General features: G+C 40.8%; 1 protein-coding gene across 1 annotated transcript; it reads right to left on the bottom strand.

Annotated features, from left to right (window-relative positions):
* Window positions 1-15,113: 15,113 nt before the first annotated feature.
* On the bottom strand, window positions 15,114-21,026 carry LOC105674299 (pickpocket protein 19-like). The gene is made up of 7 exons (XM_067347830.1): window positions 20,283-21,026; window positions 19,361-19,619; window positions 18,839-19,114; window positions 17,166-17,435; window positions 17,043-17,099; window positions 16,689-16,910; window positions 15,114-15,732 (listed from the first exon to the last, which is right to left on the bottom strand). Exons 1-7 carry the CDS (start codon window positions 20,577-20,579, stop codon window positions 15,413-15,415), a joined length of 1,701 nt encoding a protein of 566 aa, XP_067203931.1. The 5' UTR covers window positions 20,580-21,026; the 3' UTR covers window positions 15,114-15,412.
* Window positions 21,027-23,593: the final 2,567 nt, after the last annotated feature.

Genomic DNA, 23,593 nt, shown 5'->3' with positions numbered 1-23,593 from the left:
AAAACAGTTATGTCCTATAATTACAAGCTCGTCATCATTAGTAAACCTCCTTATCGACAATACATCCTTCACATAATCAAGAGCGAGATTTTCCAGAAACTTTTTGACACATCCCCTCGTAATTGAGTTACGTACCTTTCTGAAACAAGAGCTGTTTGATTAAAGATGTCGACTGATGTATCCAACGATAGAGAATACCACCGGCTGGCTTTGAGAACGATCCTACCGCGCGAGAAATGCGCAGCTTCTCCGCTCCGGTCGGCGCTTGCCATCGGATTAAATAAAGCGAGTATTTCCCGGAGCACAGCGACTAGACGCTATCGTCGCTTTGATACGAACTCGACGATGGCGATGGAAAGCTGTGTCGGTATCGAAAAAAGAACGAGGCGTCGTCACTTATTCTGCCGCGCGTTTCTCGCTCTCTCCGCGTCTTCTCACTTTCTCCCCTTTTTCACCTTCGCATCCTTTTGACGCGAATCCGCGGATCTGTACGATCCTTGGACGAAGAGAGCGCGCGCGCTGCATCGTCAGAAACTCGTTTGGAAACTCCTCAGCACTGCCGATTCCTGATATCACACCATCGAGGATTTCTTATTTCGCTTGGGCGATCAAACGCCAACGATAACCTCGATCGCATCGACGGCACTCATTCAAATTCCTTTCTTATGCGTTACTGCGTCCCGCGCGCGATGATTGTCATCATTTTTTTTCATATTTCTATCACGTTTCTTTCTTTTCTATTTATAAGAGGCTTTTATTCACAGGAACTCCAATAATTTTTTAAGTAGAACAACTCTTAATAAATCTTGATAAAAAAAAAGTGCCTGTAGTTATAAAGAAACCACCTTTGATACACCCTGTATATCTGTTGTGCAAAAACTCCATCTCGAGACGCGCGAGACAGAAAAGGAAGGCCGAGAAACGAAATAACTGTTGAGCCAAAGACGGAGATCAGTGTGAGCCGCCGCGAGATAAATCAGTACTTTTTCGTCGGTGGCCATTTTTCAATTCTCTCCGGGCTCGCCGTACGGGCGAACGACCTAGGTCTGTGCAGGAAAAGGGGTGGAAGACCGCCCGATTGGGGGATGATGGAAGTTCACGCTGCTCCGTTTGGCGATTACAAAGAGCCCGATGTAACACGATTCCACGGCAGTTGGGAAATTATTTTCAAATAATACTTAGTGTATCGATATAGTTCCTGTGGAAAATAGTCGAGGCTGTACGTTGAAACACCAACATCTGCGCAATTGTGCAGACTAAAATACACTGCATTTTTTTTATCCATGAATGAACATACCCTGTATTTTTTTTGTGTAACCAGTTTTGTGTGTGGCAATAAAAAATTTTGGTTGCGTGTGAAAGATTTTTAACGTTAACATGTGAAAATATGCAATCCAGCTTTTTACTGAGGAAATTACGAACCATATTAATATTGTGTTTTTGAAGTGGACAGGTGCTTTCCTACTGTGCAAAAGGATTTATCGTTGTTCCGAAAATCCGTCCTAAAAATCCGTTCAACTCGATGATAAGTTGTACTACTGAAAAATGAGATTTTTTCAATAGCGCAACTCAGTGTCAAGTCAAGCGAACTTTTGTTGGACACGATGGAGTATCTTGTAAACTTTACAATATATTTTTGTTCTTTTACACAACTTCTTATTTTAGTGCTCTAATAGAAAGAATGGAAAGAAAAAAATGTAAACGTATAAGACAGAAGCGAGACTACAACCATTCTAAACAAAGAATCTTAGAAAACACATAGAAAGCAGCGACTTTTAAAAGCAATATCAAAGACAATATGATACAAGTCTAACAATTTAATAAATTGGAAATTTTAGAAAATCTTTAAAAATCCTTAAAAGCTTCAAGAAAAATTTAATTATTTTTATTATAATATAATTACGTATATAGTATTGATCTGAGGTTTGCGAGTTTAAATAATAAAGCTTCCGATTGAATTTCCGCCGAAAGAAGAATCGAAGTCAATTTACGGGATAAATCCTTGCCGCTATTATGCATCTCGCGTAATACACTTCCTCCTCTATCCACTCTTTTTATTTCACTGTCACAGCGGGACGACGGAAATAATTTTGCGAAAATAAATTCTTCGTTTGCGTTTGAGTCGCGCGAACGTCTGAGGGAGCAGCAACATTACGCGGATAGTGGAATATACAATGTGACTCATAAAATGCGAGAATGAGTAACAAATGTTTTTTTATGACCAACCAATTATGCTTTGATAAAAATGTGATTAACAGCTTTGATCTTATAAAATTTTCATTTTTAAATTAGAAACATTTTGACATTGGGATTCAAATAAAATGTATTAATGCGCGATTGGAATAAAAAGTTAATGACATTTCCTGAAATCTCCAATGCAAAATGATTTTAAAAGGATTGAATCCACGTTGAATTAAAGATAGTACTATCATGAAATTGCGGTTTGAAATTGTGTAATTTTTAGTATACACCCAGTATACGCGTCATTCTGTATACTGTGCTAAGCCGAAGATCGCTCGCTCGTATTATTACGATGTCAAAATGTCCCGCACAGGGTATGACGATGTTTCCTCGACGTCGTAATATCCTCCTCGCGGTATCAAAGTCCGCGACTGCAGCATCCTCCCTCTATCTCTTTCCGCCTTATCGCATTTACACCCTAAAATTTACGCAGGACAACAAAGCACGGTAGATTTTCGCCCTCGCGAGAGGCGAAAAAAGAATTGCGAACTTTTATGAGAATCTTTATGATCGCGGGGACGCGCAGAAAATAAGCTTCGAAAGTTTATGCAGATCCGTCGTGAATCACTTCGCATAGACTATTTCCTAAACGGCCTTATTTGTTCTACGCTACCCGACAGCGAAGATGGGAATGAAATTCATGGCAGTCCGAAATGCGCTCAAAATATATTCCTGTCGATATCCGAACGCTTCCTCACACCCTTGACGCTTCTCTAACCCCTTTCGGTTCGCCGAAAATATAAAAGATGAATCGGAAGGAGCACAACAACGCTCTACCCGCTCGCTATGGCGCATACACATTTCTTTCCGCACATAATAGCGCGCGCTCTCAGCTTCAATACATAGATACTCAGATTAAATACATAGAGCACGGCACACTCGTGTACAAAGAGGTATAACAATGGTGTCTGATGCGCGTGCTCTCAGCTTTGCGATGAACAAATTCTCATATTGCACTGAATCTATGCGGAATATTAAATTAAAAAAGCAGGCTCTCGGTGATTTTACGAAATCAAATTCGAATCAACTAAAGGGATCGATGCGCCGAGGGCAGAATGGAGGTGCGGGTAACCAAGAGAATCCCTTGGTGCTTCTAACTAATGCATAAGAGCGGGAACATTTCGATCTATACTGAGATCATTTTGTACTTGACCAGCGGAAAAGAAGAGAGAAATATCTTTGCTTTTTTAGAAGCAAAAAATTTCTCTGAACTCAATTGATTTTTATAAAAAAAAAGACATGACAATCTTTACAATTTTATTTTCAACAATTAAATATTAGACAAATTTATTGCTTAAACAGAACCTGAAGAATAAATAATGGTATATAAATTTTACTATAAACTTCAAACTGTATTTGTTACATTTACATTTCTATCAAGCTTTCGCTTCCATAACTCTTTCTCTTTTAAAATGTGTTTATAAACGCAGAAATGTCATTCAAAATGTGGACAATGTCGTATATATGGAAATATGACAATCTTCAGTTTATTCGAATCAAAATATTGGACGTATTCTCAAAATTCTCTTTTCTTCTTGTCATACAGAATGAAATGGTCTATAAAATATTGCAGATCCGGATGAGAGTCAACCAGAATCATGTAGAAGGTATGACAGCATGATGGGGTGACGTCCCCACTAGATGCTGCTAATTCTGACTACTCGTACACGCGAGGAAGCGCGCGTGCTCGTGCTCTATCGTGTTTGTTTCTCGGTCTGACATTGCGACGGGGTGTACTACTTGTACCGCGACGTAGTATAATGTATCGCGCCGGTCGCACGGGGTTATATTTAACCGGTTTTCGGTCGATATTGGCGCGCGGCGTTGAACCGCGGTTGTATTGTGTCGCGGGAATTACAGTGCTACATTCCACAGTATCAGATTATTGATACCGACTACTTTTGGCACTGATATTTCATTTTCAGCGCGATTGAAGTGTCGAAATATCGTGGCTCGCTCGAAAAGCCGAATAAAGATATTGGCAATTCGTTTCGGACAGTAATTTTGGATATATTCTGCGCATCTCTGGATATTTATGCGTACAGTCATGCAAGATCAACATGTCGAAACGGAGTAAAGAAGGAGAAGACGCCTTGCCAGACGCGGGCTAGGCGCGAAATTTACTTTATAAAGAGAGGAAAATCAACTCGCTGTTTTATAAAAGACTACAAAGCATGGAAATTTTGCACAAAAATTGGTTATTAAACATCATACGTTAAATGTGGTTTTTAAATAATGGATAAATAATGGGATACACGACGATAAGAGTCAAAAGCGCGGTTGTCGGAGTTTAAGAATTATAAAGTATTATTAATCAAGATACAAAGAACGTTTCAGCCGTTTTCAGCTTGAGAAAAGACAAAGCAGGAAACGAAAGGTTCAGATTACATGGCAAACTGCTCTGACATGTCGTAGCGGTCGGTGCTGCGTGTACGTTTGGTAAGGCTAGTCTTTGTTCTGTTATTTATTCGTGTTTTAACTCTTCACCCTGGGTTCGCCATGTAACCTAAACCTTTCGTTTTCTTCTTTGTTTTCTCTCAAGCTGAAGAGGGTCCGAAACATTCTTTGTCTCTCGATCGATAATAGTTTATAGTTCTCGCGCTTCGACAACCGCATTTTTAATTTTCATTGCCTTCCACATCATTATGATAATTATAAATATTAAGAGACTTAAACTTTATTCAGAAACATTTTTTAGGATTGTGAATGCTACAATATTTTTATGCGGTTATTCCTTTGAATTATTTAGTCGTTCTTGTGCATCCGTTAATTTAATCTTTCAATAATCCTAATTTTTCTGCGATCGTCGACCCGCATTATCAAGACCGATGTAAGTCCAGACACGATTGAGAACTTTTATTTATACATCTTATTTATGCGGAATGCCGCGGGAGAAAGAACTTTTCGTAAGATTTATCGCGAAAGATGGAGGAAATAAATTTAGAAGCTTATTGGAATCTGAAGTGGATGAAATTAGTTATGCAGACGGCTAAGATGGCGGCGCGATCTGACGAGCGGAATGTAATTATCGGGGACCAAATTTAGAATGAGTCGCCCCGCGATATTAGCGGCGTGCAACGCAGGGTCGATACGTAATTGAGGATTAACTGGCGTGCGACGTTAATCGCACTCCCTCGCAGTCTACTTCGAATATTCATTAAGGACGAAAGAGAGAGAGAAAAAGGAAGCGGTGCGCTTTATATTTGTCTTATAATCTTTAGTTACTTGGCTCGTGCGTTTTGCACGCCGTTACAACTTTTATCGCTACAGTTGGTGGGGAGATTCGCAGATATGTCGCCAATGTTTAATCTCGCAGCTTTACGCTGAAGCTTAATGGATCGTATCGTTACGCGTTACTGATTGTATGCAAACGAAAAACCACGTATTAACAATGTAATCACATAATATGTTATCGACAACTTAATCGGTAAAATTACCAATAAACTAACATTGCTTAATCAACCGTCTCGGAGTCTAATAAGTGCAAAACGACCTCGTTAATTCAACTTACAAAGCACGCCCTGCCGATGGCATTCGCTTTAGATTATCGAGCGCGTTTCACGAATGCGATAAAACGCACAACGAATATTAATTGCGTTTAATTCCCGCGATGGCTATCGCGAGCGATTTCGTGTTCCACGCATTTCTACGAAAGCAGAGTTTAATTACGGGAACATTATTCCTGGCGATTGAATCGCGAGTTTGAATCCGAACCAATTTAAAGAAGACTCGGTTGGAAATATTATTGAAAACATTATTCCAGATCGAAAAACATTAATTGAGGCTGAAATCATTTTCGAGAGAGAGGGAGACAGAGAGAGAAAGAGAGAGAAAGAAAGAGAGAGAGTGTGTGTGTGTGTGTGTGACCGAAATACACATTGTTAGTTCTGTACAGAGTGTTCTAAAGTTATTGCAAGTTATTCAATCTTTTGGAATTTTTTTGCAGTAACGAGCTTTTGAGGAGGAACATTCAATAGAAATTAAAAAGAAAAATGTCCTGGATTCGTTTGATTTTGTAACGTCGCATTTCTTGTGACAGATTTTTACGGAGGAGCGCTTTCATCTGTCGCGGGCGGGTCATCATTAATATTTCTTTCGCGGGTGAATTTATTCATGCGGATGTTCAGACGACACGCCGCTCGTTTCTAAGAACGCTGCTTTATCCGCTTTAAGAAGACAATACTGATCGCGAACATAAAAAAATTCTGACGCCATCAAAATCAGGACGCGGCGACGCGTTATTAATTTGGATAACGAGATGCCGCGTTAATTATTGCTGCTGCCCAATAAAAAAAATTTGTAACAACGAGTCAATCTAATGTCGTGCGGCCATGGCACGTTAATTAAAATAACGAGCTGCAGAAATGATTATTCGTTTGACAGAGGGATATCCGAGGTCAAGTCGGCTTAAACGAAAGCGTATGAATTTAATAATTATGTAAATAGCTCGGGGACATCTCGGATCATCGAAAATGCCATTAGTTCAGTTTAAGTTCAGACCAAATCTCTTTTGAATTTATTTCGCGTCTATTTTAGATTCAGATTGAATTTTTGAGTATATAAAAAAAAAATTTAAAATTGAAAAAATTCAAGAATGAGATTAAGTAAAAAATTTAAGAAAATTTTAATATTTACTAATTTCAACATTAATTTAAGTATTTATAGCTATGGCAACATTATTACTTGTGTCTGTAATGTAATAAAAATCAATAAATGCGAGGAGATAATCTTTGAGGGCAATGCTCGAGGCACATAATATTTTTTGGACTTTCTCGTTATCGACAGCTTGTCTGGCCAAGGAGAGGTCGAAGTTTTGGACGTGTTTCGGGGTTGAAATTACGATGATGATCGGAAGAAGTGCGGAGAGGGCGAAAAAGACGAAAAAAAAGTCGTAGAAAAAGACGAATCCGCGCGAAAAAGAAACCGCGTCGAAACGAAGCGTGCCAAATGAAATGCCGCAAATATTTGCGCGCCGCGCGAAGCCGCCCAATGCGAAACTTTTATATTAACTTTGATCTCTGTTAATTCGCAGTCTGCACAACAATTTGGTAAAGATTAGCTGGAAAATAAAATGTTTCATATCGCGTATCGTGAAATATATTTTGCTGGATATAAAATTGCTATTGTTTAAAAATAAATAACAGTTTATAAGATTACATTAATCGATACTGTTCTAGATTTGTTGACCATTTGCTTCGTCGATAAAATATTATTCCTTTTTTCCTCTTCCTGCGTAATTACGGTTAATGTTTCTTGGTAGAAACTTTTTTAATTTACTGTTTATCTCTCTTTATAATCAAGTCACGATTATTTCGTTATACCGGGAGACTTTTCGTCTCGAGTTTTTATATGGAGGCGAAGTTAAACCTGATAAAAAATGGAGTCGAAAATGGGCGAGAGCAATACAACACAGCAGCCCAGTAAACCCAGGTCGATAGTTAAATTTAAGTCGGGCTGACAGGCGATCTTAATCGCGTCCGACTCCGTACTATTAATCGCATCTCTCCGCTCTGAAAGAAGTTGTTAAAGGGAGATGAGATTACCGGGCTGACGATACGTCCGCTTTAAAAATGATAATGACTTGGCGAAATACCCTTCCCGTTCTTCATTGGGAAGTTTCTTGCAAATGAGGTGCCTGCGGAACCTCGTCGTTACAGATTTTTATAGATATTTCGTCCTTGCAGAGTATCCTGAAACTACCGGTAAATTTCTTCGATGGTAGATATCACAATCTGGGCTAAGAAATGGCCATTTCTTTAATTTTAATCTAATGAGAGTTGAATGAATCTGAAGTTGAATTTCTTGCGCGCAGAGATCTCGCTAATTTGCAATTAATTTTTCGAATTCTTAAATTTGTAAATTTCTGAACATCTCTTTGTCCTTGGTTTTCAGGAATTTTTCCTTTTAGATTCTTATTTGCGTATATCTTCAGCTCCAATAATTCTCGATTCTCAAAGTTCCCTGCTTTCACTAGATTCTTCTTCAATTCCAGCATGATCTGCTCCGCGGACTGCACCGCGTCGTGCCTTCTCATCTTCGGCGCACACTAGATCGACTTTAGCGCAGAATACACGGTTTCTCCCGCAAAGCTGACACGATCGGGCCGATTGAATTTTCCGCGTCGTTGCTCGCGCTATACCTCAAAGTTTCGTAGTTTCACGGAAGGAAGCGTGTGTATCGTAGTCTGTCGAGGAAATGCCTGTCGCCAGACTTTAGACGGTTGTATTCGCGAGAATTTTTGCCGTCGACACACTGCAGTACTTTCAATACTGCCGGCGAAATATGCGTTATTAGGTCATGTACATATAAGTTACACGAGTGAGAAAAGTTTCCGGAAAAGTCGTCATTGCAAAATAGATATTTATTATAAAAATTTACAAAATAGCTTTTCTTTTGTAAAAATTGTTTACATAATTATCATGTTTTTCAATATATTTTTAATATACAGCTGTTCGATAATTTTTCGGTTTTTAGAAAAAAAACTTTTTGATAAAACTTTTTTGATAAAAAAATTATTTTGTTATGCATAGCAGTTTTAAGTTAAACCATCATTACACATTATCATATTTTTCATACAGACCTGCTGTCATCAAATTACTATGCATGTGATCCATTAAAAGAAGATTTGAGAAAATTTCAACATAAAAAGATACTTTTCTAACGATGACGAGCTTAAAGCTGCAGTACATAACGAGAACTTTTCAACAAAAAAAAAAATATTTTTGAGGAAATCAAGAAGCTTTCGACTCACTGGAAAAAGTGCGTTGAAAACATGATTATTATGTATGTAGGAAAATAACTATTTAAATTTTGATAGTAAATATTTATGTTTTAGTAATTACTTTGCGGAAAATTTTTGGTTTATTCTTGTATTTTAACTTGGAAATGAAGAGGTGAACTATGAAAGTGGAGTTCATTGAATGGCACGGATATCAAGGACGTAGTGCCGCGTGAAGCATTCTTTAAAGTTTGCGGCAGGATCCCCGAAGAGGATCTGAACAATGAGGCGTAACTGAGCGAAAGACAGCCCGCGGTGTTCTTGAAGTCTGACGCGAGGAATCTCGGGGAAATGCAAGTGGCGTTGTGTTATGCGTTATAGTAATGAAGACCGTGACTAATTTAATCACAATATTGTTGATATTCTCGAGCATTGTTCTACAATAGAGCCGTCTTAACTAACTTGGTTATTATGATATCTAAGGTTGGAAATTAAGATGTTGCCGGGGAAAAAGGTAAAATTTTCATTGAGGAAGAGTCTGCGTGAAAGTTCCGCCGACGCAGTTCAGAAACTTCCTGTACTTTGCATTTCCTTTACTTTATTATTGCGCGCATTGCTAATTAGAAATGTGCTTCTCTGCGGAACCGCGTTCGTGTTTATGTTCGTGCTTCTTGATGACGTTTCTATTGCCGATTCTATCTCACGAAACCTACTCGCTGGAGAACAATGCCGAAGAATGCACTTGTCGGCGCCAGCTCAGGGCTAAGCACCGGCGTGTCGTTCCAGTTTTCCGCGCGCACCGGGAAAAATGGGCGGACGCGTTTCCCGGCGGGAAACTATCCGGAATATCGACGAGCCTAGCGACGACGTGGCAAGCCATTCCGCTGAAGTATCACCCACTTCCGAGAGTATAGTCTTCCATATCTAAGAGCGGGCTCGACTATACAGGGTGTCCCGCAACGGGATACTTTCAAGCCAAGGCAGTATTATTGTCCTCGTACGATTATTATTATTTATGTTGTGTTGCTATCAGCTGCATGAATTATCGCAGCAATTGAATTGATCTCTGAATAAAAAAGTATACAACTTAAATTAATAACAATGGAAAACGTTAATTTTCGTTAGAAATTTTTTTCGAAACATATTTCGTTGGACATGTACAAGCTCCGTGAATGGCATTAACGATGTCGTTCCGGCGAATGTCCTGTTGCAGAACACCCTGTGTATCGAATACGAAAGAAGTAATATCGGGCCTGCCGACGGGCAAATTGAGAGTTATGCATCTCGTGCTCGCGAACTCTCGGCAAGAGCCGTGCTGTGCAGCTGCGCTCGCAATGCGCGTCGCTTGATCCGGCGAGACCGTGTGTCTTGCGTACTGAAAGAAGGTATTGCGTTTCAGGAAGATTTAACTGCGACGGGACTCCAAAGCCGCCGACGACGACGACGACGACGACGCGTCGCTCGAAGGCCATATTTCCATTTTCGAAGGAAACGCATTCGAAGGATCGCGCGTGAGAAAGAGGTACGTGTAGGAGTTTCGCAAAGTGCCTCGTCGTTTTCTGTCGAGAACGACACGTATGTTGGCAATATCGACTCTTGAGCGTGATGATAGCTCGAATCGCTCCGGAATTTGCGCGCATGAAAGAGATACGGCGTTTATTTATTGGAAAATGTTGCAATCTTGTTCAACGTTAATTTTTGACGATGTTAACTTCGCGTTCGGTATATTGTTTTTTTTTTTTGCTTTCTTCATTAAGCGCGTTTAATATCGAAAAAATTTCCTGGCAAAAATTTCAACTCTCGCGGCACCGATCGCAGAATCTCAAACATCCACGTACTTCTCGTGCATTCGATACCGGGTGCGCACGTTTCGAATTTTCGACGAGTGGTCCTGGCCTTCCGTTACGGTGATCCTTACGGCGCGCGCCGACAAAGATGTTTCCAATCCTCGTAGAGGAAGGAAGTTTAAAGTCGCTTGGCGATCGGCCAATGCTCGTACTACTGTACCCTATTTCAAGATTACCAAGAAAGCAGCCAAGCAAACGATACCTCTTCGCCATTGCCACGCTTAGAATCGTAAGATCCCTTTCCGCGGCGAAAGGTCAGAAAGAGTGAGAGGAGAGCGAGAGGAGATGTCTGCGGGGTTGAAGGAAAGATTTAATTTATCGAAGCTGAAGGGCAGACGCGGCTCGAAAGTGCCCGTCCTCTTTAATAGTCATCGACGTCGCATTTATCGTAACGAGCTCATTCTTCTAGAGAGCTGATGTCGTAAGTAATATCGTCAGGACGTTCCCTTCGCCTCGAAGACTTTGCTTTGTGCTTTCGCGGTGCTTCTGATGCCAGACGTGACCATCTGAGTTTGTTCGCTGTGATACGAAAACAAGGATTGAACCGCATTACTAACCTAGCATAATTATTATTGTGATTAATGCGAGGTAAAATTATTAAATGAATTTTTCTAAAGAGCTGAGTAATATCGCGAGTAATATCATCAGGATGCTTGCTTTGAAGATGTTGTTTTGTGTTCCCGCGGCACATTTGATGCGTGTTTAATCCGGTCGCCTGAGCTTGATTTGTTTGCTCTGACACAGAAAACAAGAATTGCTCTAAACTACATTATTAATGTGGCATAATCATTACTGTGATTAATGCAAAATGAAATTGTTAATGTAATATAATTAAGCGTAATTTAGATGCAGCCGTCACAGAGTGTAGCGGTGGAAATTAATTTTAGGAAATAATTTTGAATTTTGGAATACTAACATATACGGTCATTTGTATGAATATGAAATCCAGTAATTATTACACTGTGTCGAGTTGTTTAGAAGGGAGAGATAGATAATCATAACGTATAAATCGATCTTATCTGGTGTATGTTGATCAACAGAATTTTTTTTTCCCTTCATGTAAAGTTTCTCGCGGATTTGCCTCGATCCTCTCTCTCAACTGCTTATATTCACGGCAGGATCAGGACAACGCGTTGCTGTCAATTAGGCGGCAGCGAGTTACCGTCTGCGGGATCCTTATCGAAAATAATGCGCTGATACTTTCCCCGGTAAGGAGAGCGGCCTTCGACCCCGAACCGCTCGAGACGCTACGTGAAGGGTTTAGATAACAGCACGCCGGAGAGTTACTCGAAACTTCGCCGTTTCCTTCTTCTGGATACCGGCCGCCGCCGTCGTCCTTTTTCCACCCCCTCCGGCCACCACTCGACAATCCCTCGCCACCCTATCTCGCCCCTTGCTCCGCCTTACGCGCCTTCACCTTTCACCCTCTCCGTGCTTCCAGACGCGCCCCGCGAACTTCCAAGCGACAGTTTGACAAAATGCAGATTTCCTTCGTTTCCCTGACAACGATCGGTTTTTCTGCTTCCTCTTCGTTCACCTCCTCTTTTTCTTCCTTTTCTTCTTCTACTTCTTCTTCTTCTTCTTCTTCTTCTTTTTCTTTGCCGCCTGTTCCCGTCTGTCGTCCTTCGAGCACAGTGCACCGTCCTGCCGCCCTTCGCGCACCCTTCTGCTTGCACTTCCAAAGCTTTCGCTTTTCTCCCGCGGCTACTTCTTTTTTCCGTCTGTTCCTGCTTCAACCCGTAGATCTACGGTCTGCCCGCGCCAGATCCTACGAGCAATATCTGCGGGAGTTTACCACTAGAAAGACTGAAGTGGTCAAAATGACCGCTAGAACCGAATTTCAAACAATCCCTTTATTTGGTAACGCTTTGGTAACGCTCCATGTCCGTTTGAAGGGGACTTCGACCGTTTTCAGTGAACTACATGTGACATCGCAGCTGCAACGGCGAAGTCTTTATAATAGGCGATGCTGGCTAAACCCCGACGGATGCTTTTAAAGCGTATAGCAGGCAAAAAAAAAAGAGGGAGAGAGAAGAGAGAGACGTATCCTTCCGTGAAGTACCTTTCATGGTGGATGAATCCCGGCGGGCGGCGTCCCTAAAAAGAGATAAGCGCGAGAAAGGGATTTTTTTTTACCGAGGGAGTTGACGTCGTCGGTCGGACAGACGCGCGGTGCAACTCCCGCAATCCCTCTCTCTCTCTCACTCTTCCTCTTTCTCTCTTCTTCTCATAAATAATAAATGGCCAAATGGGGCTCGGCCAGACGGCCATGTACATTCACTTCCGTCTCAACCGCGCGTCGCCGCGCTTTAAAGCGCTCCCACGTGTCGCGCGCTTGGAAAATGGAAAAATGGGAGGCGCGTGTCTTATCTGCTGTTTTAAGTGCGCCGGTTATCCTCAATGGCGTGAAAGCGCGGTCGTTGTCTGAAGGGAAAAATCCGGCCTGTCGTCGACGCTCGAAAAATCGCCGGGCCGCGGGAGAATAACTGCGTCCTTAGCGACGACGAGCTCGCCATTTTTTTTTCACGGAACTTTTTGACGTCGGATTTCTCTTTCCAAGTAGCTGGAAAATGCATATCGGAATATAACGTGCAGTGATAAAATGTGTATGGCCCAAGATAATATATCAAGTAATATTATCGCGTTACGCGGACGTTAAACGCGCAAGACGAATGCCACGCGCGAGTCTTTATGCATTATTTGCGCTCAACATCCCGCGCAAATAGTATGAACTGCGGCCGGCAATTTGCCGAGTGCACCAAAATGCGGCGGCCGTATATGCGCAATTTATTCCCGTTATTCATACATTTCAGCGATCATCTAAAACGTTGCAATTGTACGCTTGCGGCCGCATTTTGTCGACACGGCCACTTTTGCGGTGCGAAATAACGATAACTAGAGCGCATGCAGGACATTCCAGCTTCATCGCATACTTTTTTTTTCCCCTAAAATTCTTTGATCCATTTCAAGTTGAATTAGGTTCACTTTTTCGATATCAAGTATAATAATAATTGTATTTTGCGAGAGTAAGATAAATTGCAAATGTCAGAACTAAAGATAAATCTCTGAATATATAAGTAAATAAATGTACGTGCAAAGGGCAGGGCGACAGTAATATCATTGTTACGAAGTCTAACCAGACGAGAAGTCTAAATGCAAAATGATGATAAGTACATAGTAAACCGTGCAAAATGGGAAACGATGTAAAGAGCGACGGCTGTTCAAAACGAGAAAGGAGAGAAAGAGGACTGGACATCGAAAGATTAAAATATTTAACGTTATAGAAGAAAGTATCGCTTACAATTCTCATAAACGCGTTAATTCTCATATAAATACTTGCAAAATACGTAATTATACATTCATTCTCTTTTTTATTTATTATTACTCGCTTACCACATTATTTGTCACATTTATCATATTTATCACATTTGTTACAATAAATCTATTCACGTCTTTCAGCTGCGTTCGTGCTGATATTTAACTGTAAATTAATTGAAAATTTGTTTTTAGTCCGTGCTTTCAATATTTCATTAAAATATAATGAAATATTTAATTGATTCATATTGCTCTGGTATTTTGCACTCAAAACATATATGACATTTGTGGTATTTTACTATGCATTAGCCATCATTGAGGAAAATCAGTTCAATCTTATTTATAATAGAAATTTATATTTCAGTCACAATAAGCTGAGTAATGCATAAAATTATTCAAAAATTATGTTTGCAGATCTCATATCATTGTATTTTACAATTTAAATTTTAATCGTGTTTGTGAATCATTTATACAACACTCTTCTACGAAAAGAAGATATAAAGAGCAAGAAGATTGAATATTTTAGATGCAAGCCAAGGATTACGAGGAAAAGTTAAGCGGTACCTAATTTATTTTTCTATTTTCACCACTTCAACACGTAAATACACAAATTCGTTGCGCAATTGTTCGACTTTGCTAGTCTTCTGGAAAAAGCCGGGGAAGTCGCTTGAGATGCATATAAAATGTATGGCGTGTATTATTGAAGTCAAGCGTTACGCGGCCGCAAAATGGCAAGATGGAAGGTACGTATCATATATAACGTTGAATAAAATACGAGTTGCCTTGCACCCACACACACACACGCGCACGCGCGTGTGCAGCATCTACATACACGCACACGCACACTCTTGCACATGAATATGGATGTCTAGGAGCTAGATACCAGATTTCGTGAGCAAGGCATCCTCGATTTCCTTGTCAAATCCGATCGATATCGCGGCTACTTCCTGATTTATGGGGACAGCCGCACGGTAAAACACAATAACCAACATGTCTATGAAAAACGGCACTCGTTTATTCTAGCGGACAACGTGCGCGGCCCCGCCGATTCGCACGACGTTTAGCGCCGAATGCGAATATCTGGTTGCCCTGTTCGAAAATTCTGTTTCTCGGACTTGGCAAGAATAGAATTCCATTAGCCGAGAGCACACACGCACACAGACAGCGCGAGCGCAATACATCCGCATTTTGACATAACAACTATCGGTTTGGAGTAAGAACGAATCTCCCCCGGTTCTCTTATTTTATCTCCTCAAATTTCCTGCCGCTTGGCCCGTATAATAGAGACTCTCTAAAAGCGGCCTCGCCCGTTGAAAGACTCAACGGGGGTTATCTTCGCGGCGGTAACACGATATCTGTTCAAATTCGATTCCGCGGGGCCGTAATTCGCGAAAATCGGTATCTGCTTGGCGCGCGGTTTCACCGGACCATAATCCAGGATGGGCAGCACCGCCGTGCGGACGACCGTCGCGGAGCTCGGCCGCGGCTTCTTCTTGATCCTCTGCCGCGAGCGCAGGGACGTGAACATCGCCACCATCAGATAATAGACGATTTCGGCGGCGCTGAGTAACGAGCCGCCCAGAAATAAGCCGATTATACCGCCGAAAGACACTGCAAAAAGGTATGCAAATCGTTCGCAGCGGTCGAGTTATTAATATGGTGATCGTGGCAAAACATTCGATGATGGAGAGATGGGATACGAAATGACGTTCCGCGGATGATGTGGGAAATCGACGAGCGGGTCGGGTTAAGTGCAATTTGCATGTTAGCTTTAATTTCCACGGCGCGATGTTGAACTCACACTCTTGACAATATTTTATACACAGTGCTCGGGGCGCGAGTAGATACTCGGCTACTTTGCGATAAAATCGCGAATAATATTCAAGATAGATAGCCGTAAACAAGGGGCGTAAACATTTTGAGTAAGAAGCATGAGAGCGCTGTGAATTCACCGTATCTCGCGGGACTCGTTACGCGAGAGAACCGCCGCGCGGGCACGGCTAATAGAGATAGGGAAATAATTAAGGCGTCGCAAATTAAAGTTCCCCGTGAAACCACGAAAGCGAGTTTGAATAAAGCATTCACGAGCATTTTTCCGTTTCCGGCTCTCTTACCTCTCTCTCTCTCTCTCTCTCTCTCATCTCGTCTCTATAAATTTCACAAGTACGACGCGGTCACGATTAAACTCTCTGATGCTCGTGGAGCGAAAAATCTTAAGATTTTATAAGTATAATTCGATATCTTCTTTAAAATAAAGAAAGAAGACCTAATTTTCAATATTAGAACGGCGACATTTCTAGACATTCTAGAACCGAGAGACGGGATATTTTTGTTCCATAATAAGTAACTTCTTTCTTTCAAATTATTTACCTGATAAAGTTAAATGTTTTTCTAAACTTTATTCATGCAAATTGACAAGAAATTAGCAATTGACATGAAATAGAAATAGTACGTCTGCGGTTTCATCGCGGAAGTTTATTTATCATGTTATTTTATATACTAAAAATATACGAAAGGCACTCGGCACAGAAAAGGAACATTTTTAAAAATTGCAGAGGAAGTCTTACCGAGAAGGTCCATTTGCGTGATGACTATATCCGTTTTGTAGCGGAAACTAGTTTGCCCCATGTAATGCACGTCCAGCATGACGTCGGTTACATTACGTAGCGGCACGTTGGAAAACTGGGTGCTGTAGATGTAGTAGTCGCATTCCGGCGAGCAATCGCAAATCATGCTGGAAATGTCGTTTGTCCCGTCGTCGAAGTGAACGATGTAATCGTTGAAAAGGTCTTGTTGTATCACCGCGCAATTTCATGAAAGCAAATTATATTAATCGCGGTCAGTTATAATTAAGGCGAAAGTTACATACGTTAGCGGCGATACGTTCGCACGCGGGCGACAGCCGGCGGAAGCTTGCTCACCATTATTATCGCTCAAACAGATGAAATCCTCGATGGTGCATTCGCGAAAACCGGCAGCTGAAACATAATGAAACGTTAATGGTGCTGTCGTCAGCGTCGATCAGCGTGATTTCAGGCTCGTACTTGTGGCGAACAAGAAGGACGGGTAGCAGCCACATTTCTTGTTGACGTAGTGGCGTTTGCATCGCGACAGGCACGACTCCTGGTTGTAATCTCCTTTCTCGTCGTATTCGCACGGAATTCTGCTACTGTCTAGCTCGAGAACGCCTTCAGTCGCGTATCCGGAAATGCACCCCAAGCTCATGCTGGACATCGAGCCGGCCGGTATCATGGTGCCGCTGTTAGGCCAGACGTTCGGCCCGTTTATTATCACGATGACGCCTTCGATCTCCGCTGCAATCGATTGCAAAAATTAATCGATTTTTCGGACCCCGCGCGGAGATTCGAACTTTGGCCCATTGTGGGAAAGAAAAAAAAAATTGTTGCATTCGCCGATTCGGTCCGATACGATCGGGCAACTTAGAATTTGTACAGGGATTTTGTGCAGGATTCTGCAGCGGGTCCTTTGGAAGCGACATTTCAATAACTGCCTCGCGCAATACGGCGCCGATACATCGATTTTGCAGTTTACGATAAATCCCTTTCCATTCCGCGGGGGTAATAAAGGAGCGGCATTACGGCGGAATGGGAGTCGTGTTCCTATTCAAAACGCGTCCTGTGGCGGCCGGCGCGGGGTTTCGCGAGGATATTAAAATCATATTTGCGAGATTCCGCGACGCGTTTGCATAACGGCGCGGATTAGTAACGATGTGTCGTCGGTGTACACTTTGTCATTTAGCGGATCTCGACGGAAATAATATTAGTTATTAATCCACCGCACAGTTTACCCGAGTTTACGTTTTGTTGCCATTATATAATTCCACCCTCCCTCCACCCCCTCCTCTTGCCCCCTCTCTCTCCCTCCGGCGCCCCTCCCGCCTGGATTTATGCTAAATGTTTGTTCAGGTAATGCGTTTAGCTGCCTTTGTTGAGATAATGCGATAATAAACAATGCATGATGTGATCTAAACTGAAATTATGCATACAAATTGCTTAAAAATACCAAACTATAATAGATGTTATGTAACGCAACAATATAAGTAAAATAAATGTTTGCGCAAACCATCAATATTCATGTATCTGTAAACTGCGTGTAAGTTTCTATTATTTTAAGCTGTTTCGGAAGAATTTTCAACATCTCCGACAAATCTTGCAATTGTCTGAAACAAATTTTCTTAAAAGCTCCTTAATATCTGCTCCTAAATAAGATACCAAATTAAAACAAATAGTTAACGCAAGCTACGATAAATGTTGCGATGCAACGTAATAGTAAAACGTAAGTTAAATAAATATTTGCCCAATGTTACCTACGTTCGCGTAAGTTATATATAAATTTGTGTTATTTTATGTTATATTAAGAGAATTTTTAACATCCCGGGCAAGTTCGCGCATCGAAGCGAATTTTCTCGGGAGCCCTTTAATTCGCACCGATCAAGCTCTGAATCTTTCAACATGATACAACGTAGATCAATACTCGGGAACGTGACTGGAAAGCGAACTGGCGGTCGATCACCGTTCCGAATTTCGAGAACAATTTATTTAAGATGATCGCACTTTTTTTTGCGAGAAACGAGATACCGGCGAGGTATCTTTTTGCCTCACTCTGTGTTCAATATCACCAACTTCGTGTTGCCAACAGATCGCTGCGCCCCGCCACGTAGAATATTACATCGGTGTCTGGTGTCGGCAATCCTTACTAGAATCCGGTGGCTTCGTTATGTTTCCCAGATGAATTGTAACTCTGACGCCGCTCCAGTCGCCGTAGCCGGACGCTTTTCGCGGTCGCGAATCCAACGGATCCGGTCTGTACGTCTGCGACAATTCCGAATTGAATGAGTAGCAGAAGCCGTATTCAGTCTTCTGCACCTCAAAGATCTCGCAGCAATTGCGATCGCCGTTCCGCCACCAGCATTCAGACAGCAAATCATCGCAGCGCGGCATCACTTCGCGCAATACTTCGGTTATATTGATATCTGTTCGGTAACAATCATCTGTTATCTTTCGCAGAAAAAGCACAAAATATATTTAAAATGCTTAGAATAATATTGATTTAATTGATATTCATCAATCGATTTTACTACATTTTATATTTTTTTTTATCTTTATCTGCTTATTTTTTGCTCTTTTGTAGATAAAAAATTTGATAAATAAATAGATTTAAACAAGAGACATTGTTATAAGCCATTTGAAAAAGCGTAAGAGGGAATAGAATGTCCTACCCGAAAAAATGCTAACATTTTGATTCTTCAAAAATGTTAGTTCGTCGAAATCGCCAAAGCTCATCATGGAAAGCCTGCCCAGTATCTTTCGAAAAGTTTTCAGATCTGCTTGTTTCGCATCGTTAGGAAGAATTCTTGATTCGAGTTCGAGGGCCCGATTCCAGTCGACACGATCGTTCGGGCAAAGGGTCACACTCGGAAAGGGCAAGTTCGAAGTCTCGTAACTCATTGACTCGATGTTGATCGACGTTGGCGCGTCCTAAACAAATTTATACGGTATGTCGATACCGTACTCTAAAGTAATGCACGGAATTTTTCAATAGTCAAACAGGTCGAACTTTCTACTTGAATCTTAAATTGTTTGGATCTCTGGAAGCTGTAAGTTTGGCATACATGTCCGAATAGTTTGAACGTAAATTTGAGTAAATCAGCAAAGTTAGGCAATGTACCGCGAGATAGGAAAAAACAAAAACTAGTTATCTCTATTTCCAATATATATATATATATATATATATATATATATATATATATATATATATGTATAAATATAATTAAATAAATAAATATTATATTTATTAAAAATTTTTGTCAAATAGGCAAATGAATAAAAAATATATTTATTCAAATTTTTTTGTTCTATCCTTTTCACGCTATTAAAATAATCAAATCTTTAGGAATTGTAATCAATTGCACAAATGTAACGGTAATTATTCAGATTCAAACTTAAATGTTTTCTTTTCGAAGTATTCGAACAGTTCAATAAATTCGCACAAATTCTTTATTTAGAACCAATTCTTAAATTCGCTAAAAGTCATGATAATCTTGATACCACTAATGTTCAATATCACAAGTGAGCTCAATGTGAATAATTAATTAATCCGCATCTTTGAGAGATTATGTGTGCAATGCGGAATAATCGTCATTCCTTCCATTGATGGCTTACCTGGAATCTGTCCGCCAGTTGTACAATCACCTTGCTGGCGGTTGAGCAGAATATGACAAACAAGACGAGCCACAGAAATCGTTCGATCCCGTGTAAATCGGGATCGACGACGTATCGGAGACCGTGAAGACTCGTTTGCGTACAAAAGTAGTGTAGCGCTTGCAGGATTATGTTAAACCGCTTGACTCGAATCTTTTTCCCACGCGGCTTGATCCTCATGGCCGCATTTCGCGCGACCTTCGTCAACTTTCGCAACTTCCACGGGCCAGATTTCATATCTGGGACGCGTAAATAAAATCCGAGGACTCGAGAATGCGAAGAGAAATTAAAAGGTCGTGAAACTCGGCAGTTCAGCACAGCGGGAAATCCGACGACGTATCAGGGATAAAGAGATCGGTAAATCAAGAGGCTAAAAATAAAGTGAAATAATTCCTTCTCTCACTTTCGCGTTAGCCTGTCTGCTGCCACTTAACACCGACAGGATAAACACATCTTTACGGTCAGCCGTCGCGGTCGAAAGCGGACTAAAGCACCTCTCTTGAGAGTGTCCTCGACGAAGGGACGGAAGGAGGTCGAGCACGTCTTATCCTTCATTTTTTATCGGTATCAGCGCTGAATCGTGCAAATAAAATTCAATCAATTACAGATGTGGAACGGGGAGAGATGCGCGAAGTAGAAAAGGGTCGGAGGGGTGGTACGTGTTTGAACGCGCGCCCGATGTGATCAGGATAATTTGGTTAGCTTGATTGTTGCGCAAACAGCGGACACGAGCGAAGAGGGATTTCTCCCTCCCCGCGCTCCCTTCCCCGGCTTCAATGTCCGCGAATAATGAAGAAGCCCCCGGGGGGTTCGCGAGTCCTGGTTTTGATTGTATCCCTCAATATAATTCGGACGAGAGAAATCAGGACTCGTCGATTTTCGTTCGAAGCGACGTCACGTCGCCGAAAGCTATCGGCGTTTCGGCTATTTGATGCTGATCTCTCCGAGCTCTCGGCGAAATTTCCTATGAATCTGATTTTAGAGACGCGCTCAATTCGTCTAGATAGTTTTCATCTACTTTTATACGATTCTTTTAATCCTTTATAGATAAAATGATCTTTCGAAGAACGAATCGACAGATGGAGAACAGATTCACAAAAGAAGATTACTGGCTCTCCTCATTTTCTAATTCTTTGCGTGCACACAATTTTAATTCCGCATTCTTAGATCTTTCAATTTTTATAGAATAATATAAATTAATATTTTTATTAAAAATTTAAAAATCCAAGGATGTGAAATCGGAATTGTGTATGCGTTAAGAAATTACAAGTGAAAAGAATATAAGTAATAATTTCTTTTATTAATCTACTTAAGAAGACTGTTTAATGTCAAGTCGTCAATTTCGACAGATTTGCGTAGCTCAAGATAGTAGCGCTTTGGAGCATCATTCGCTCAGAATTAAATGAATATTTGGCGAATTCGCGATGAGGTAATTTCTCGTCCGAACAATCCCGATGATGCAATCGACGCCACACTGTTGGCGCTTGGCTCTAGCTGTGCTTCATTATCTGAAGGGATGGAACCGACGTTCTATTAACTGCGCGGCTGCAATCGCTCTAATATTAGTTTCGCTTAAACATCACAGGTTTTCATTCTGCGCGCACACCGCATACACGTCCAACCTATATGTACTCATGACCGTGCCAACTTGCGAGTGAATCGATTATATCGCTATAGCGATCGTTTGCATCCCGATGATCCTTGCGCAAAATATTATGTTAACGGTTGAGATCCGTTCAAAAAAAGATAAAAGTGCATGCCGACGAGAACTGAGGGATCGCAAAATGTATTTTATCAAAATATATTTACAATTTTTATTTTACTTCATTCGGTTAAATAAAACGCTATTTAAGTAATAATTTTTCGTCAAATGAAATTTAATGTTCTAATAAAATGCTGTTTTAATGAAATATTTTTATTATAAGGGAAAATTAATGTAAATTTTATTATAGTCTTTAAATATTATTTTTGCATAACTTTTTCATGCATTAATCTCTGAATACCTGGAATTTTTGTCTGTTGTTTTACCAATGTTGCAGGGCAGTTAGGAATATATAGGTGTTCCCATACGCGTGACATGTTGTGTATGAACACGTGGAAGCACACAGCTGTCCTTCGAAATTTCTCACCTGGAATTCGCGGACTCGCCGCACGCATATCCGCGCAAATCGCGCAACAATCGAGCAGAAATTTTGCACGTAATCGAGGCGGCAATTCGCGAAAAATTTCGACAATACCGAATTCACAATTCTCTCTTTCCGTTTTTGTCTTTTTCACTTTTTTCGTTTTTCGTTCTTTTTATTCTCTTCCGTTATTTAACGTAGCAATTTTTCCATTTTTGACTTATATGCAGCGTATAATGTTAAATGTTCACATATCGCGAATAAAGTTTCTGTTAAATTGTACAGTCGTATCTTTATTAATTTTACACTTATCTTACTTTAGCAGTGTAGCACTCGCTTTGATAATAATAGTTGTGTCTCAGTACAATAAATAGTTTGCTTACTGTCTCTCATTCTCCGCGGTTTCGTCCGGAATGGTTACGTCGGTCAGTTGTAAATTTCTGGTTTCAAATTATTTTCATTCCTCTGTCCAAGTTTTTCCCCGTTGTTTGCGGGCAAAAGCTGCTCGTTCTCATTGTGTGCGTTATAATACCGCCATATCAGTCTCAGTGTCGAACCGACGTTTACTTCGCAAACAAACGAGCCGCTCTAATATTCTCGAGTTACCTCAAGTAATTCGAGTCGTTTCCTTATAGAAGAGATTTCTGAAAGTTCTCGTTCCCTTTTATTTTTTTATTAATATTTTTTTTTTCATATAACGCAGAAGCATTAAGTTAAATAATCCTCCGGGATTCGCCCTTTCGGTAACTCTATTTTCCCTTAACAGTTTATCTTAAATGCGATAACAAATTTTTCCTCTTAATGTCCTTCATAATTACCTCCCTTAATGACGATCACTCGTTAATACTAAATTATCTAGTGTGTTTCTCGCTGTGTACTAAATGGCTTAGGCACCCCCATCTTCTGCTCGCATAAATTATAAATGTCGCCGGCAAAATTCGTCCGTGTTTGCGGCGCTATTCATCAGGACGCAGCAACCCGGCGCGCATGTTGCCTTAGAATTTCGGAAGACAACCATATTGCGTATTCAGCGCTATTTTATTACAGAATGTCCGAAAATTATCTCACATTCTTCTCATTCCTAAATTTCCTCAACCAGATTTTTTAAGATTTATTCGCTATTGAAAT

This window comes from Linepithema humile, chromosome 1 (assembly GCF_040581485.1).
Source record: "Linepithema humile isolate Giens D197 chromosome 1, Lhum_UNIL_v1.0, whole genome shotgun sequence".
NCBI classification, from domain to species: Eukaryota; Metazoa; Arthropoda; class Insecta; order Hymenoptera; family Formicidae; genus Linepithema; species Linepithema humile.
Note: the sequence above shows the minus strand (reverse complement) of the source record. Positions and strands in the feature narration are given on the sequence as shown.